We start from the raw sequence: 19,278 nt of genomic DNA on the forward strand, positions 1-19,278 counted from the left end.
CAAAGGGACAAGCAGCAGGTGAACTCCTTTCAGAATTTGTTTTTATTCTCATACATATACACCCATTTCAAATAACAATCTCAAACAACGCTCCATAGAACTCTTGTTGAAATATTTGGAAATTCAAAAATGTCACCCATTGCGACACACGCACACACACACACATACACACACACACACACACACACACACACACACACACACACACACACACACACACACACACACATGAATGAACTACAAACTTCTGAAAGAACACATCCAATTGTTCAATGTGGTTATTGCACAACTTACTTTTCTCTAACAGAGGGCAAAACTCAGTTGGCAAATATGGTTGCTTGCTTTATAAAAGCATAAAATTGTGCATGTGATTGTGTTTCTGGTCTTAGCATTATGAGCTGCAAATTTAAAGTATTCCTCATTTCCTCACACATTATTTCTACTGATTTACATTCATATCATCATACACCCACGTGGTGAAAAAATATGCTTTAATAGCATCTGTTAAATAGTTTGAACATGTGGTTTGTTTAATATGCATACGCAACAAATCTTGTGATAAAGGCACTTTGAAATCAATTTGAACTCAACTTTTTTAAATTCATCAAAGCACATAACACATCTTGAGTTCAATAAAACAAGGAAACTCACAGCAGCAGGGATTAAAATCTAATATTTCTCATTCTATTCCTACAGTACCATGGCAATACAGTGGAGTTTTTTTCCTACTATGCATTTCAATCTGCTGACTAATCCTATGACAATTCATGGCCAAAAATAATGTAGGAACATCTAATAGCATCTGTTAAATAGTTTGAACATGTGCTTTCAAACTATGCATGCACAACTAATCTTGTGATAAAGGTAATTTCAAATCCATTTGAATAACTCAATACTTTTTCAAATTCACCATAGCAAGAAATCGAACACATCTTGGGTTCAATAAAACAAGGAAACTCAGAGCAGCAGGGATTAAAATATAACATTTCTTTTGAACATTTCTCATTCTATTCCCACACTAGCATGACAATACAGTGGAGATTTTTTTTCCTCCCTACTATGCATTTCAATCTGCTGACTAATTCTATGACAATTCATGGCCAAAATAATTTAGGAACATCTATCTCTTACCTATAACATAAAATACACATATCAGAAGTTAATTGCGGTGTGTTGTTTCTTCAAATAGTTCATCAAGGATACTTTCTCGACAGGGGGGAATGCTGTATGGAGCAAAAACCAAAAATGAGGCTCATTCAAGTCACATAGTTACAGAGCATGTAGTGACCAATGTATGTTGATTTGTTTTACCGGCAAATGTGAAGAATCACTTTCATATTCCTCAGACTCAGCTTCCCCTTGTTCTCTGAAGTCATCCTCATCCTCGATCAGCGAAAGTCTGCGGACACACAAGAATACAGGAGGATGCGACAGTTCTGTCGCGACGCAATATTTGTGTTTTCTCAAATCCTCTTACAAGGTGAGCTGGGTGTGTAGTTCTTTCTGATCTGCGGTGGAGCTCAATCTACTGGTGGGCATCATGTCTTGTATCTCCGATCTGAAATGTGTGGGTCAGTCTCAAATGAACACCAAGACAAACATTTACAAAGGCACATACGTTTTTGTTTTCCACTATGTATTTTTGCATCAACTAAGTGGATTCCACTATCAGTCAACACCAGAGACCAAGGAGAGGAGGAGAAACCCCCCCAAAAAAACGTACCTCGAGGAGAATTCATCTCCACACTCTGGTTCTGTTAAACTGCTGTCAAGATCAGATTGCAAAATGACGTCTTCACTGGGCCCAAGCTTAGTGTGGGGCTGCTTGAGGGTAGTGGAGGTGAGGATTGGAGTGGGCAGCCCACTGGGGATACTGCTGTTATCTGACCAGAAATCTTTCTTGGAGGTGGCCACCGAACCTAAATGAGGAACAAGTCAGAGCCTGACCCACCTGTGTGTCTTTGTTCGTCAATCTTTTCAAGCAAATTCCATGTTACATTTGAAAGTTTTTATTGCACATTTACATATTTATCTAAAAATGTGAAGCATCCACTCCAGTGGGTTGCGACCACCATCTGTAATTCAGTCAATAAACGCCACTATTTGTGGCTTTGGGATACTACATTTTTGGTCCCAATCCCAAAATTGAGGCACTTTGAATAACTCATTCATTTTCCGATCTGCTTTATCCTCACTAGGGTCACACGGCGAGGGGGGGGGGGAGGTGTTGGCGTCGAACCCAACTGTCTTCGGGCAGTAGGCGGGGGACTCCCTGAACCAGGTGCCAGCCAATCGCAGGGCACACAGAGAGAAACAACCATTCGCGCTCACACGACAGTTTGAAATGTTCCATTAACCTGCCATGCATGTTTTTGGAATGTGGGAAGAAACCGGAGTGCCCAGAGAAAACGCATGCAGGCATAGGGTGAACATGCAAACTCCACACAGGGAGGCCGGAGCCGGAATCAAACCCATGACCACTGTACTGTGAGGTCGATGCGCTAAACCACTCGACCTATAAACCAAATTCAAATACCATGTTGCTGTGAAACCACATCCAGATTTACTGTTGTGGTCTATGAAATTGCCCTTGGTGCTTTCAAGATATATTCAATCAATATTTGCGTGCACCTGTCTGCAAACCCATTCGCATAATTTTCTTAGGGATTGGTTCAGCTTTGAAGCAATTCTAAAAGCAAATTAAAAGTGCATAATATACAACATGATTGTTTTCTAACCTGGAGCATCGGTCTTCCGTCGTTTGGTGACCGGGATGTTTTGTGGACTGACGGCTGCAGATTTCTGCCCAAACTTGGCAGAACTGCCTTCCAAGGAGCGCTGATATGTGTTGACTGGTTGCCAGGAGAGGGCAGCAGCAGGACACTGGGATTTCAGGAATGCGGCCCTGGAAGGCAATAAAGAACGAGGTCTGCAGCCGTAGAATCAAATATCCCGCTGATTATGCCAACGATTAATTGAGTAAAATGACAAACACTGATTTTTGCATGACTAAACAACAATACCAACACATACTACAACAATTGAAAAAAAAAGCATGTGAGGTGCAGCTGTTATTGTTGCTCCTTAGGGTAATTCTTCTCACGTTTCATCCTCTTCTATCTGTAACTTTGAGGGTATGTGCCTTTAAAAGCAAGGCCCTGGCCTAGTGAGTGACGTGTGTGTCAGCGAATAGCAATGGCTGTTTTTAGCTCTGGTTCGCAGGTCTGCATGTTGAGGAACTGAGCATGAGATTTTATTTTGTTTTAACATTCATTTTGTGCAATGAAACACCCCCCCCCATTATCGCTGCTGTAGAGTGCAAATTTCCCCAGTGTGGGAGAAATAAAGGTTATCTTATGAGTTGTGGCCAACTGCAGTTTGTGTAATCAAATTATTCAAGTTAATCCATTTATCCCTACAAAGAACAAATTCAATATTTGTAATTCACAGGAGCATTCCTTTCTAATGTATGTTTCTTTCTCAAACAGTATGTGTATATGAGTGTGAGGATAGTGGCTCACAGCAGGGCCTTGTCCTGTGGCAGCAGCTTATAACTGAACACGCTGAGAATTTCCAAGAAGGCCACATTAGGGTGCTGCTCTCCCTCTTCTTGACGTGCCAGGAAGGCAAAACGTATGCCGTCCCTGAAGGTGGAAACAACAAACACCATCAAGCAGATACATTTGCACCCATCACCAGATTTATAACAATGCAAGCCTGACAATGCTTTTTGTTGTGTGTGTGTGTGTGTGTGTGTGTGTGTGTGTGTGTGTGTGTGTGTTACTCACATGTGCAGAGCCACCATTGGTTTGCGGACAGATTGAAGGTTATTTTCAAAAGTCATGGCGAGCTTCCTTGCCAAACCTCTGATCTCATCAATATCCCTCCTACTTCCCCCCTCTGACAGCATCTCTGTGAAGAGCTAGATCAACATTTGCGCGATATCAAAGCATTGATTGACAGTGTTGTATTTGTTGTTGAATTTGCCTATGTCTGAACCCTTCAATGCTATTTCAACATGTAGTTGGTGCACCTTGAGTAACTTCAGGAACATGCTAAGACAAATTGAATCATAAGCATACACTGATGGCATACCTGCTGCATACTCAGGCATAGAGTGCGGGCGCTCAGTACGGGATTGATGAGCTTTGTTTTCATTATGGTTTCTTTGATGATGTCACCAAAGTCTTTAAAGTTCTGTGGAAAAATAACAGGAAAATTTTTGATAGTTTTATCACAAATTACTCTAACAAAAACAAGAGCAGTCAGTAAAGCGAAGACCTCCACCAAGGTCTTAAACATTTGCCACGAGAAAACTTGTACGTATTGGTCTCTTGTCTCCCTTCTACCATGAGGATCAACGCACTGAAAATTGATGGCTCTTCTTCTTCTTCTTCTCCTTTCGGCTTGTCCCTTTTCAGGGGTTGCCACAGCGAGTCATTAATTTCCATCTTTCCCTGTTCTCTGCATCCTCTATTCTGACTCCAACTACCTGCATGTCTTCCCCCACGGCATCCAAGAATCTCCTCTTTGGCCTTCCTCTCTGTCTCCTACCTGGTAGCTCCATCTCTAACATTCTCCTACCAATGTATCCACTGTCCCTCCTCTGTACATGTCCAAACCATCTCAGTCTGGCCTCTCTAACTTTTTCTCCAAACTTTCCTGTCTGAGTTGTCCCTCTGATTACCTCATTTCTGATCCTGTCCATCCTTGTCACTCCGAAGGAGAATCTCAGCATCTTTAACTCAGTCACCTCTAACTCTGCCTCCTGTCTTTTGCCTATTGCTAGTGTCTCTAGACCGTACAGCATGGCTGGTCTCACAACTGTTCTGTAAACTTTTCCCTGCATAATCTAAAAAGCCTCTAATAAGGCTAATTACTGCCACCTAGTGTCATTTCTTTTAATGGAGGATAAAAGGAGCTGCCTGTTTGTTGATTTATTTTTATAATCGCCCTGTCTCATCATCAAAGTCTTAACAGTATGAATATTCTATTGGAAGAATAAATAACCATCAGGACAATTACAAGTTAATTAATCAAAAACTAGACAAAATAGTCAAACAAAAACCAAATCCTACAAAGGATCCTTGGTAGATTCTGTGTGGCTTCTTTTCAGAGAACTTCAGATTCACATCTTTTCATTAGCGTCGAACAACTCTGTATATTTAACACAGCAGGTGAAGGATGCTTTTATGAGTTGTACCTTGTCATAGTACTTGAAGACAGTGGTGGCAGCGGTGAGGTCCATCACGCCGAAGATGACCAATTTACAGTACCCGGCAAGCTGGTTGCGCTTCTTATGAAGAAGTTTGATCTCCTGTTCCTGATCGTCTGTTGATGAGAAACAAGTACTATTGTAAAGTAGCATTTGACAATAGTACACAAACAATTAAATTGATTATTTCATATCGTAATTGATAAGGAAGTGTTTCACATACAAGAGGGATAAAGACTAATGCCTGTTGCTGTTCCAACAAGCTTCTTTGGTGCTACTTGCAGGATCTAGTTCCAAATTATGGCCTAAATATTGCTTCCCATAAACAATCATAGAAATTTACAGTCTAAGATGTCCAAATCTTGTAAGGTTACAGAAAAATACAAGCAATACCACCAGTGGTAAAACTAGAACGCCAATAAAAATGGGAGAAAGAAAGGGAATCATTCCAATCCACTACCCAATAAATAGCAGTCGACAATGCATCACAACGGCAACTAAACAAGCACAATTACAGCACATATAAACAGTGACCAAACCAACGTATTGCAGGAAATATAAAACTGACGTTCAATATACTGTAGCCAGATCGTGTGTTGATAACAATTTAAATTGATGAATATTTTAACATTGCTGGTGGAAAATGTGTATATTTCCTTCCTTTATCACTCATGACTCCATTTCTAATTAAAATTTGCCTTGTCCAGTGCAATTGAAGTTTTTAGTTTGGCAGTTTTAGAGCGGCAGCCACTGTTTGAGGAAATATAGTAAATGGTGTTCCCCGTTATACACTGCTCGTTCTTCATACTTCCACGGTTTTGTGGATTCAAAGGATTCTTACTGTACGATTACTTACTGTAATGTGATTGCAATTGGTAAAAGAGAGCCACAGTAACTAATGCACGGATCAGCCCTTCGTTGAACAAGGGGAGAACATTCAAACACAAACAATGAGGGCATTCATGCAGGAACTACTCTCAGCCACAGCCAGATGCTCACACGAAGACCTCCCGATATGACATGCGACATCCCAACCCATGCTACACAAAGACGACAAAACGTACAGTATTTTCTATACCAGTAATCACCAATCTTTTTGAAAGTGGAGTACTTCTTGGGCACTGATTACGGTAATAGGAAGGGCTACCCATTTGACACACACTTCTGAAATAAATGTGCTCAAACTACCTTAAATGATCAATTACTATTGATTTATGAGAAGATACTGATAGTTTGAATGATTTCATACAATGATTAGGAAAGATAATTATCAACAGGCAACATTGTCTTTCTACATCTCTCCGAGTGTTCACATTCTCAAAGGATCACTTGGACATCATTGCCAGAAAATCACAACGTGCCACCATAAGTAAGCTATTTGTGCAACAGTGCCGCGGGCTACTTATGTGGTACCTGTCTGTAACCCCTGTTCTATTTTACAGTTGCAGTTATTTTGTGTTCAGTTACATTTGAATTTGTTAAACAGTGTGGTTTAAAAACTTGAAATGTGTTTAAAACATGTTTTTTCTCTCTCTCTCTGTCTATTTTGCGGATGTTCACTTATCGCATATGGGTCTGGAACATATACCGCTATAAAAGGGTGTTCACTGTAGACGTGATTTTAGTCCAACACCAAATGTACCTAGCTCACATGATCCTACATGACATCTCAACATACAATGGATCATTAAAAAAAAAAAAAAAAAAAAAAAAATCATTCTTCTCATTTTCCATCAATTACGAAAAACAATCCAGTAAAGCATCTTGTGTGTAAGGCAAACACAAGGCTAGCTGAGTATGACAGAGATTGGTGATATTTGGATATAATGCTGAAATACCTTCCACCTCTATTTCATCCAAGAAGATGTAGTCCAGAAGAAAAGCTGCCATTTCTGCGCGCAAGTGGTAAGATGGCTGGTAGTACAAGTTTTGAAGGGCAGGTTCAGAGCGAACAGAATTGGCACTGTAAAGCACCAGGAGGTCACACAGCAACCCAAATGCCTGTTGTGTGTGTGTGGGGGGGGGCAAAAACAGTTAATTTGAAGAATTCTACTCATTCAATGTAACTTGTACAGTTGTGATGTCATAATAGTAAGGATGCTGATGCTCAGACCTGATCCCTGATCTCAGCTTGGCCAAGAGACAGGCCCGCTTGGCAGATTTGGCAGAAGGAGCGCACGTCCATCTTCAGGCGTTTCACTTCCCACTGGGACAGATGACAGAAGGTATAATTGAAGTAGCAATGTTTTGAAAAATGCTTTATTGTCATTGGAGCACCTGGGTTGGAAGAGTGGGCAGATTTACTTTGGCCCACATCAGATGAAAGGCTGAGCATCTCAAAGCTGCCACAACGAGCTAAAACAAAGCACGGACATTTCTGTTATTTCTTGTTTTCATTATTAAACAGCACCGTTAGCAGGACTCATCACAGACTTCTTCATCAAGATGTCTGGACTCCATCCGGCTTTGAAGAAGGTCCATGCAGCAATCAAACAGGCTTTGACCTGAGAGGTTTTTGGCACTGAAAGAAACATAACTGTGCAGAATTATCTTTATACACACCCCACTTCCCAACATTTTTAAAAGATAGGTGTTATAAGCAAATACTCTGTGTTGCATACCTGACCAAAGCTGCAATTCTTTTCAAGGCCATTGAGGCACTGAAAACATCATCATCAGTTGGGGCCTGGGTACAAACACATACACAATATACACAGACAAGAGACAAATGCTCTGCAAATTTCTGGTAGACATAAAAACCAGACAGTAACCCAGTTTAATGTGAGACTAAAAGAGCCCCAGCGCCCTATGGCTGACCTTACTTCAGTCCTGTGGTGGTGTACATAGTGCACCTCATTCAAAAACATTTTCAAAATTCCTTCAATAAAGACAATATTTACATATCAAATGAAAGTTGAGTCTGTCCAACCTGCATCAGGTCACTGTAAAAGGTGTTGAAGTGTTCAGTCAGGCTGTCAAACAGCTGACTAAACGCCAGGTGAGAGCGGGAGGAGAAGGAGTGTCTGTCGGAGCACAGTGTGTCAACCAGTTTGCTGCATGCCTCCAACACAGCGGTATCCGTGTGCTTCTCTACAATAAGGCATATCTGATACAGCAGCTGATCCAGATGCTGCTGACGATCAACAGATAGGTGTGAGAAAAAGATTCTTCAGGTTGCAAAGTTATACGATTTCTATAAAATTGTGAAAAGGCAAATAGATCACTTTCTCCATCCGCTGCGTGCTGCTGTACATGTCCAGGGCGAAGTAAAGCGGCACTTGCAGGACGAGTCTCACCTTCCCTGCGTCTGCTGAGTACTGCGCAGGGGGAGCAAACACGCATATATATACTGTATATGTTCAATCTTGAATGCTGAAGCAAATATGTTTGGAGCAACACAATATTCAACATTTGTGCTGTGCTCGACTAAGAAACCGCGACTGTTACCTTGGCCAGCAGCTGTGTCAGTAAAGGGATGAAATGGGCCGTGATACGCTGCCTGTTCTGTTCCCGGGTCTTCTTTTGCTTTACACTCTGTTCCTTTGAGGGAACATATGAACACAGATCAATTTTGACTAAAGTCTTGGGATACGCCTCATAATTAGTTGGGAGTAGAAATGGATGAGGTGAAGGAAGACTTAAAAAGGTAGAGCACAGATCCAGTGGATAAGGAAAGATGGAGGAGGATGATTTCCTGTGGTAACTCCTGTATTGGGTGATGCAGAATGGTCAAGAGAAACAATAATCAAACCACTACGTAATGCTTGAATTAAGTCTTAGGCCTGTGGCATGTTGGGGAATGTGATCGAACACAATTGAACTGTTGTGCAGTGTATAGAGTTCTGCAATTCGCTTTCATGAGTGGCCGAACGCTCACTAATTTCACATTACTTATTTTACTTCATTATTTCACATTACTTATGATTAAATTCACAAATTAACACAACTAATTTCATTGCATTTTGAAACGTGAATAAGCAGATGAATGGCTTTGCGATGTCGCAGAAGTTAGAGCCAAATAAAAATTGTTTGCCGGAACATGAGGTCCCTACCTTCTTGACCGAGATTCTCCCAACAGGTGGTTTCGCCTCCGCTGCCCGTTGGATTGCACATATCATCAAGTCAATGAGTGCACCCTCCTCCTCGTTCATGAAACCTGACCACACAAGAAGCGATGGTTTGGATGCTCGAGAAAAATCAAAACAAAACATTTTTTACGTGCACGGAGGTGATCTCTCCAAAATGGACTGGACCACAAATTTAGGATGTTTATGTGTGTGTGATTTTGAATCCTCACCATCCTCCTGTAGCAAAAGAGTTGTCATGCAGTCCCAGTCTTTTAACTCAGAGCCTGCAGCCTCCCACAGGCTGTCCACTAGGTAAGTTCCATGCTCATGGAACTGTCCACAGTTGGAAAATAGGAGTCGGTCAAGCAAGGAAATGTTTTCACCCGAGAGAGTTTTCTTGTTAAATTACAGGAGTCTGGTGACGAAAAAGACAAAGTAAAGAGAAACAAAGAGGAAAGGAGGCTACCTCACTCTGGACGGAGAAGGCAGTGAGGACTCGGAAGAAGGCAGAATTGGTACCCCTCTCATTCTCACTGTCAATCATACTTCTGAGCCTACCATAAATACACAACACCAACCACTTTTGGGGACAACATTAAATTTGCCATTCCAAGTCAGGATTCAAACAATGCACACATCTACTAACAAGAAAATGGCATGCAAAACATGTATAACACAAAGCAAATGGTTCATGCTGATGTGACTAAAGGATAGTCTAGTGGTTGTTTAAGCATAGCAAAAATATATCTAATTGTGGCTTTTGCACAGTACTAAAAAGAAGTAAATCAGGGGGAAAAAGTACTTCATATAGAGGAACGAGCCAGCTGCGGAAGCCAAACTGTGATTTGTGGCGTAAACTAGGGGATAGATATGAGCACACTCCTCCTCCTGCAGGCTTTCATCCGTGCCCCTGCACAGACAAACAAATCAAATTCAGTTGACGTTTGACTACTCTCAGGTGGACCACACTCACAACTGATTCATAATTGGAACTTTTTTTTTCCTCGCTCACACACAATGTGTATTTTCAATCTTTTGTCATTTTAGTCTTTTGCACTATCAACCAACACCCATGTGATGTAGTATCCCACTCACTGATGGATTAGCACCAACAGCTTGATCACTTCTACCGCAACCTCATACTCCTGGTCCATCACCATGTTGAGCATCCTCTTCTAAACACACAAAAACACATGATGGCCTACACTAAACTGCCAAAACACATTTCAGAGGAGAACTTAATTGCAGCATTAATATTAATTAATCCCTGATTTAAAATCAGGCATGAAGAGATTGTAACAAGATCAATGTTTGTTTTTAAAAAGGCAGACAGTAAAAGAAGGCAAAAAAACCCAAAACCACATATGCCAAGCAAACAGCCAGTCAATCCAGAGAGATGTCTCACTTTAAATCTGCTGGTGAAAAGCTCGAGGCGGCCAATAAACTCCTCCTCCATATAGAGACCCTGAAGGTTTCTCACACACTGCAGACGCACCACGCTTTTCTGCAAGACATCAAGCAGAAGAGTGTATCTTTGTAATGTCGGGTTTACTTAAAGAAACTCTGAAAACCTATCTCTAATGGGAAACTACAAGCAAACATTTTCCTTGCAATCATAAATTGCACTTGCCCCCACGAATCTAAACATGGCATTTTGATTGATGTTGAAATTGTGTAATAAGACATCAGCAGATTAATTTAGGGCTGAAACGGGTCCTCCGGTTATTAGAGTACCTCGGTAAAAAAAAAGTTTGAAGCATTTTTTTCTGCCTGGGGTACCTATTTACATATTTACACTGTCAGGAGAAAGTCAAGTGTTGATGCTATGCATTACAGTAACACGCTGCCAACACGATGAAAAGACCAACGTCAAAATAAACCTTACCTTACCAAATAACACGCGGGGTCTGTTTCACAAAGCAGGTTTAGTGATACTGTACCTCAGAGTCCGTTAACCCTAAAATTAGGGAAACTCAAGAGTTTTCCGTTTCAAACAGGAAGGTGCCTTGAGAGAGCTAACTTAATCCCTCGGTAAATTACCGCAGTAACAGAGTCTACGAACCTAACCTGGTCGGACTAGGTTTTTCTCAGTGAACCTTGAGTTTCTCTCTGTCTCCGCCCCCTTTAAGAACCATACGCTCCATTTAATTTACTCACTCGTTCAGTCAGTGGCATCTTGGGGAAGCGTGGAGACTAAAAAAAACTTGAAGCTGATATTATATTACACGGCGCTTGTTGAACAGCAGCTCCAACATTAGCGCTTAATAGCAAGCCTGTCAGATTGCTTTTTAAAGCAGTTTTAATAGGTGAAAATCATAGCCTGACCCAGTTGCCGTTCTAACTGATCACTTTGTCAACAAACCAGGCTTACTCAAATGTGCTATTTCGCCAGCAAAATCACTAGGTTTTTTTTTCAACACACACACACACACACACACACGAATACTCGTTTATTTTTTATTTTTTTTTGGGGGGGGGGTCGTTTTGGTGTGAATATCAAAATCAATAGCTGCTGCCCGAGATTTTATCCATTCCTTTTCCATCAATATAAGAGTGCAGACATATTGTCCTATACTGCCCTCTACGGTCAACTCACATTGGTAAAGTCATGGTCCGCCGCTTTCTTGGTTTGGTCATGTGATATTCGTTTTACGTCAATTCCAGTCACCAGCAGAGTGCGGTACAGGACAAAACGGCTGTGCTCTGATACTGGATGCATTAATCTACTTCATTCTGTCACCACGAGCGCAATATTAATCACAATACCGTGTTTACACTCTTGGGAGCACATGGATCATATTTCAAAGAAAATTTTAGCTTCGAGTTCCCCTTTGAACATTTTGAAATTCATTCTGACGCCTCAACTGTGTAAATTTTGTTCCATTGTATCCATAAGAAACCTAATTTTGGTCATTAATAAAAAAGAAAGTGAAAGTAACTATAAGACTCAGTACTACACCTTGTCATTCATCATCCAGCCCAAGTATTTGAGACAGCCATCATTGAGGAAGTTCTCAGGGTCCGTTCTCAGCCAGATGCCCAGCTCCTCCATGCAAGCTGCCCTGATCTCTACCAGACGGTCGCGGTAGCGGTGCACAAAAATGCCCCGAAAGGTGGCATTCATCATGGACGACAGCTCCTCGTTGTTTTCCAGCAGCTAAGGTGCAATCACACGGTTGAGTAATGAGGACTCATGCTGAGGTGTTCAACCTGAGTCGAGCTAAAGCACCGTTTTTTTGGGCCTGATTTACTAAGATCACAAATAGCAGGACTTTGAATCCAATTTTTTACAAAGATGCAAAAGAGCTGGCGCTAAATTGCATGTACACTCACAATAACAGATTGAATGGCTGTTGGAAACAGGTAGACGAGACAGTCCTATTGAAAGAGGGTTTTGTACTCTAGGTAGTTTTGATGTTTTTCACTTGGGCCCAGCCATGATGGATTTTTTTTTCAGGCCTCTGGTATTGGACAGAATAAAATTCAGATATCAGTACGAGTATTCACTCTTTGATTAATCATCAATCCAGAGTCACGATACCCCTAGTATTTATGAAAAGTAAAATTTTATTTAACATTTATGACAAAACAAGTTAAGACAAGTGGATGGTTACGCACAACATTGCAGTTTGCATCTGCCTTTCAGACACACAATATACAAGCAGAATCAGCCATTGCCATGACTCTCAGGTTTGATATGCATGTACTTCTATATTCCTGAGGGTGCCCAGTTCGTAGATTAGCTTCCACACCTGAGCCATCAAGCTTTTGCTTGACAAACCTTTAGTAAATCAGGCCCTTAGTATGCGCATGCTATTGTGTGTGTGTGTGTGTGTGTGTGGGTGTGTGTGTGTGTGTGTGTGTGGGTGTGTGTGTGTGTGTGTGTGTGGGTGTGTGTGTGTGTGTGTGTGTGGGTGTGTGTGTGTGTGTGTGTGTGGGTGTGTGTGTGTGTGTGTGTGTGGGTGTGTGTGTGTGTGTGTGTGTGGGTGTGTGTGTGTGTGTGTGTGTGGGTGTGTGTGTGTGTGTGTGTGTGGGTGTGTGTGTGTGTGTGTGTGTGGGTGTGTGTGTGTGTGTGTGTGTGGGTGTGTGTGTGTGTGTGTGTGTGGGTGTGTGTGTGTGTGTGTGTGTGGGTGTGTGTGTGTGTGTGTGTGTGGGTGTGTGTGTGTGTGTGTGTGTGAGGGGGGCGGGGTATCACCTCACTAATGGAAACCTTGAGCTCTTCCAGTCGCTGAGAGTCTTGATCCTTCACGTCCTTGCCCTGCTCCAGGTTGTACCGCCGCTGGATGGTTTGCAGCTGAAGGGACACTGCCACACCCACCTCCACCATTCCTGACATCAGCTTCATGGCTTCCAAGAAAAAAAAACACATATTTAGTTAACATATCTGAGTTGAGGTTGATGAGCTTACATGCCCCATAATAATAATTATACAACAAATTGACTGGTGAAATTGACAATTGGACATTTTTGACAATTTGACAACTGGTAACTCATCCTGGCAAGTTAGCATGCTTCTATATTACTGTATAAAAAGTGCAAGTTTATAAATGCTGAATATTTTGTAACAGTCGGTGTAACATGCTCACCTATCAGGGTGCTAGTGTGTCTGAACGCTCTGACTTGGGAGTCAGACAGCCCGGTGAGGAAAGACAGCAAGGAGGGGAGGAGGTAATCATCATAAATGATACTATTCTGGCAGAGGCGCATCAGGATGCGGGCAAACTCGCAAAGGCCTGCTCGGAATCGCTTCAGCGAGAGGCTCCTTCCGGACAAAGGGTAGCTCGATGATCTCTGCAAGAATAGCAAAGGTGTACCTTCCACGGCATACATTTATTTCCCTAACTTATCAACACGCACTTAAAATAACAAACTTGCCAAAAATGTTCTTCTTCTCTTACCTCATCAAATTGTCTGGTTAGCGTGGCAATGATTTCTGCATTTTGCATGGAGTCATGCATCTCTCTGCTTACCACTCCTGGGCAAACGGAATAAGAAAGAGTCAACCTTGCACTTGGTGGGAAAAACGTCTGTTTTGGCTCTGACAAGACACTTATGCAGGATCTCTACATAAACCAGCTTTTGACCCTTTTAAGATTTATTCAATTTATTACGTACAGTACTGAATTGCTTTGCCATTTTGGACAATAAAAGAGCCCCTATCCAGTAATACGTTAACCTTATCTCTGCTATCAGTTGATGCATAGTGCCCCACTTCACATCATCTTGCCTCCCTACAATCCCTGACCTTGGCATCCACAGCACTGAATGATGAAGTTGATGAGCACCAGCAGTCCCTGCTCACGCCTTTGCTTGTAATAGTCCAGCCACTCGTCAACCACCGTCTAGAAATGGAGAGGGAAAGGGAAGCCAATCAGACAACTGGATTCTGAATCATGGTTGTGAGTCTACAAAACAATGCAGTTGAGACTCCAAAATTTAAATAATCTATTCTGTGGTTTAAAATTTACAAGGAATTTTCACTTAACAGGCACCCTAATGAAATCATAACTTCAGTTTTCTGATTGAAATACATTATCATTTTTGTTGGTCTTTTTTTGAGTGGCTGGAACAGATTAAGGGCATTTCCTTAATTTCAGTGGAGAAGCTGATTTGAGATGGGTTATGAACGTGGTCATACAACAGTTAAATTCACAAGTCAAGGTACAGGTTTTTTTTTGTGTTGCTGTGGGCACGGTAGTTGATGTGGGCCATCTCGGTGAGTTGGGGAAATTGTAATTGTCCAGTTTTCTCGAATGAGGACTTTTCCTCCAGGTTAATAGCAAACACTCCTCCCATCTTATAGTGCCGTAGCACAGGAAAACAATGGCCAAGATGGAGGATTAGCTCACCACAAGGTCACTCGTTCCGGACATGACAGCAATGTAGATATCTTTTGCACTGATAGCATGGTCACCCCTGTTCACTGCTCTTTTTGCAGGCTTGTGTAAGGCCTGCCTAGGTGTGCCTTGGGAAGACTGCTCCTCATGAGAGACTTCTGGAGTAGAGTGAATGGGGCTACTAGACTGGCTGGGCAATGCTCTCAATGCATCCTTCCGCCTTGGCCTCTTGGCTTGCTTGGGATGAAAGAGAAATAGAAATTTGAGTGATTTGAAAACGATTGGTGAATCAGGATGAACTATGGTTGGGTGTGGCTTGACACTATACATTTGCCATTGTAATTTGCAGCCTAGTCTTGAGAATTGCTGAGAACCAAGAGTTTGAATTCATTCACTTACCAGTGAGCTCAGTTCTGCCTGTTTTTTACGCTTGGTGGGTTTTACTGGGAGCTCAAAGTCACTATCTGAATCAGACAAATCATCTAAACTAAAGAGATGGAAATAAAATGTATTAAAATTCATGAAAATAGTGCAGGTATACAGTTACACAAGGGACAACATATTTTTGGCTTGTATCTCCATTGTCACTCTTACCTAAGTAAGTCGCTACTTGACAAAGAATGTGGGATTTCCATTGGCTATAATTTGGGGTTTTGCTGATCAATGCTAACACAAAGAACAAAGAGAGACAAGAAAATTAGCTTGACCAAAGTAATGTATGGAAGTCTTCCATTTTGTGAAATAACTCGACTTTGGTCTACTCAAGAAATTCAGAACTGTATATAAATTAAAGCACCGGTATGGCCAAACCATTTAATAAAACCGGAGACATTTTTTTCAGAATTTAAATACAGCACATCGTTTCGTTTTGCTGGAAGAACTCATAACTATCACTTGACCAACTTTCTAACCAATTAAGAATCGTGATTATGATATGACTACTTCAATTTAAAATGTATGCTTACCCAGTTTACGTCCACTTTTATCTATCAACTTAGAGCGCACGACAACGATTGAACTTCGAGGACCCTGCTTGGCCAAAGCCTTATCGCCAAAGGCTGTGATTGGTCCATGGACAATTGGTCTTGATTCCAATTGGTAAATCTTGTTACCTGGCAGTTTCGCAAATTAGGCAAATACAGTCAACACACTCATGAATAATTATTACCTACCTCTTTTCCTCCTACTTTGTGACTGTACTGTATACTTAATTCTATCTTTACACTTGACTTTTTATTTATTTATTTATTTATTTTTACAATATAAAAGAGCAGGACTACCAAATTTACATGTTGATAATTCAGATCTAATAAAATAGGCCCTTTATAAAAGTTGCGAAAACATGAACCGAGAACATAATTACAAATAACGTACAGTAATTTGATCACTCATCAAAAGAGGGAGACATTGCAACACTCAACACAATTATGCCGCCAAACTATCTATAGGCGTAGAAGAAGATTTGCTCGTCCAATCAAAACCTCGATTCAGATCGACCCGGAACTCACCCGCGTTCGTTTCAAAACAACACAAAGAAGGTAAAGTTGGAGACCTTTAGTCAAATGACGTCATTGTACCTGACAAACATGGAATTAGTGGTCAATATAATTGTTCGGAAGGTAGTGATTTTTAAAGATACTCGTCAATTGGTAAACTATTATCGGGGAATATGTTAAACATTATATGTACTAAAATCATAAGTGAAAACGTGCTTGAACATAACACTGTTATTCACAGCAATATAATTCGAAGTCAGTGTATTCTAAAAAAGCAGGACATAGACAACCATTCACAAAGATGGGGATATTCGACGTTCGGGTGAAATCAAACACACTGAAACCTTTACATGGGAATTTAAATTGCCATTCTTTAAACCTTTGAATGTTCAATATTCCAGTACTTTTTGAACAGGTTGCTCTTCTCTAACAAGGAGACATAGGGCAAGATTCCCAACAGGTTTTTTTTTTTTTTATCCATGAATCGACCAATACATTTCAAGCTACCCTGTTGCAGGATGTCCTGTTACAGCAGTGTAACCCGTGTTGATGCATCATCTGCGGGCAAGGCACTTCGAGAACCGCTGCATCTGATCCCTTGTGAGATTGAACACAATGGACCTGCACAGATTTCGCAGTACTTCAATGCTGCCATGAAGGACCGCAAACATGGTACAGTAAATAGAAGAGATTTCTGTGATTACTGTATGTATTTCTTTTGGATGTCAATCGACCTTACATGCATGTTTCCCATTACAGAGAAGACTATTTCATTCCGGGGTCGTGGCCTCAAAGGGCAGGAGCTCATCTGTCCACAAGGCTACACTGGTCTGGTGCTGAAGGAGTTCAACAAGCCCAGCTCGGATCAGGAGGTAGACATGACAAATCTCACTGTTGGGTTCATGTAAAGAAAATGGAGAACAATGGATTGTTAAAACAAATGACTGTGCGTCTTTTATTTCTGTTTGTGAATGTTTAGGACAGGACTTTGAAGGTGTCCTGTGTGTTTGACAAGCTGACCTACTGGAACCTCGAGAACCCTCCTAACTCGGACGATGCAGTAGTGATGGCAATGGATTGGCCTGAGCTTGCTGAAGCGGTGAAGATATTATTTCTAATTACCTACAGTAAACTTTCAAGAAACTGTTGTAATCTTAATAAACCTTACAGTTCTGAGGTTTGAATTTCATCTCTGGGCTTCCCTATGTGGAGTGTGCCTCCCCGTGCTTCTGTGCGTTTCTTCTGGGTACGACCACATTCCAAAAACATGCTTGTTTGGGTCATTGACGACTTGAAATTGTACATAGGTGTAACTATGAGGATTAATCGTTGTCTGGATGTGTCTTACCACCTGATGACTAGTTAAGCATTTTGCCCACAACCCTAATGATGACATTCAGTATCGAACATGGATGGATGGATGGATGGCACTAGTTCTATAATGTGGTTAGACTGTTTTTTCAGTTGTCAGTAATGTTTGATGTTTATGTTTTGTCTCTGTAGATTCATGGAGCAGTAGAAGACTAGGGAAAATCCTGCAACCAGGAGAAGGTTTGCCCAGACTGTAGATGTGCATGTTTGGAATCAAATAACTTTGCTGGTGACTGGCCATAGTCCACAAAAAGTGAGTTAATGGTTGTAACAGAGAAAAAAAGTAAATGTATTGTTTGTATTTTCTAAATAATTTTGTATTGAAATAAAGAAAACTACTTCACTGAAACATTCATTCATTTTCCGAACCGCTTTATCCTCACTAGGGTCATGGGGGGTGCTGGAGCCTATCCCGACTGTCTTCGGGCAATAGGCGGGGGAAACCCCGAACCGGTTGCCAGCCAATCACAGGGCACATAGAAACGAACAACCATTCGCGCTCACACTCACACCTAGGGACAATTTGGAGTGTTCAATCAGCCTGCCATGTATGTTTTTGGGATGTGGAAGGGAACCGGAGGACCCGGGGAGAACATGCAAACTCCACACAGGAAGGCCGGAGGTGGAATTGAACTCGGTACCTCTGCACTGTGAAGTCGACGTGCTAACCACTCGACTACCAGGCCGCCCTCACTGAAACATGTCTATATTATATCATCTTCACATTTTTAATGGATAAACACACTGGCGAGCGTGGTGCCAACTCAATTGCCCATGACCAAGCAGAAAACTCTATTCTGTTTTGTTTTTTGTTTTTCATCCTATGGAAAATAAATATCTTTAAGGACTCACACAGACACAATCACATAAAATATGAATATTTATTTGGTATTAATTTTCAAAATGTCCAGAGGGCCAACAAGAACGATACAAACTTCGGGCCATTGGCAGACACTTGTCACATTAAAAAATAAATAAATTACCTTTTTTTCTCATTGCTTCCATGTTGACATTTTGACTTTGTCATATTTAGCTGCTTAGCTGAAATCTTGCACTCACTTGTCACTTTACTTAGCAAACAGATAAAGTACATGCAGGGCAATACATCAGCCCAGCTGTACAAATTCATGATGATGACCATTTGTGGTGAAATCAGGTGATCCTAATATTTTGTCAATCACACACATTTGAGCTAGGATTGAGAAAATTAAGGACACCGTTCATTCCAAACTAGTAAAACATCAACAGCACAATGAATTACATCTACTAAAACTACCAGCATGACATTTTTT

The 19,278-nt window shown here is 41.3% G+C and overlaps 2 protein-coding genes across 3 annotated transcripts; one reads left to right on the forward strand and one right to left on the reverse strand.

Annotated features, from left to right (window-relative positions):
• Positions 1 to 193: 193 nt before the first annotated feature.
• On the reverse strand, positions 194 to 16,175 carry stag3 (STAG3 cohesin complex component). The gene is made up of 32 exons (XM_019870117.1): positions 16,085 to 16,175; positions 15,714 to 15,785; positions 15,519 to 15,606; positions 15,132 to 15,356; positions 14,528 to 14,624; positions 14,181 to 14,257; positions 13,869 to 14,073; positions 13,478 to 13,629; positions 12,242 to 12,439; positions 10,688 to 10,786; positions 10,378 to 10,457; positions 10,085 to 10,192; positions 9,749 to 9,836; positions 9,513 to 9,615; positions 9,268 to 9,371; positions 8,663 to 8,755; positions 8,440 to 8,532; positions 8,145 to 8,345; positions 7,837 to 7,901; positions 7,649 to 7,736; positions 7,493 to 7,570; positions 7,329 to 7,421; positions 7,054 to 7,216; positions 5,204 to 5,331; positions 4,096 to 4,197; positions 3,789 to 3,922; positions 3,522 to 3,644; positions 2,739 to 2,905; positions 1,724 to 1,919; positions 1,478 to 1,558; positions 1,312 to 1,399; positions 194 to 1,223 (listed from the first exon to the last, which is right to left on the reverse strand). Exons 2-32 carry the CDS (start codon positions 15,752 to 15,754, stop codon positions 1,194 to 1,196), a joined length of 3,588 nt encoding a protein of 1,195 aa, XP_019725676.1. The 5' UTR covers positions 15,755 to 15,785; positions 16,085 to 16,175; the 3' UTR covers positions 194 to 1,193.
• A 357-nt stretch (positions 16,176 to 16,532) lies between these two features.
• Positions 16,533 to 18,329, forward strand: rnaseh2c (ribonuclease H2, subunit C). 2 transcript variants are annotated; one of them, XM_019870119.1, is made up of 5 exons: positions 16,534 to 16,657; positions 17,133 to 17,287; positions 17,375 to 17,487; positions 17,595 to 17,714; positions 18,119 to 18,329. In XM_019870119.1, the coding sequence occupies exons 2-5, from the start codon at positions 17,134 to 17,136 to the stop codon at positions 18,140 to 18,142; spliced, it is 411 nt and encodes a 136-aa protein (XP_019725678.1). In that variant the 5' UTR covers positions 16,534 to 16,657; position 17,133; the 3' UTR covers positions 18,143 to 18,329. The 2 variants fall into 2 exon arrangements, with proteins under 2 accessions (XP_019725677.1, XP_019725678.1); XM_019870118.1 differs by having other exon boundaries at positions 16,533 to 16,657; positions 17,133 to 17,487.
• The last annotated feature ends 949 nt before the right edge of the window (positions 18,330 to 19,278 follow it).

The sequence above is a fragment of the Hippocampus comes genome, unplaced genomic scaffold (assembly GCF_001891065.2).
Source record: "Hippocampus comes isolate QL1 unplaced genomic scaffold, H_comes_QL1_v1.1 scaffold9, whole genome shotgun sequence".
NCBI lineage: Eukaryota > Metazoa > Chordata > Actinopteri > Syngnathiformes > Syngnathidae > Hippocampus > Hippocampus comes.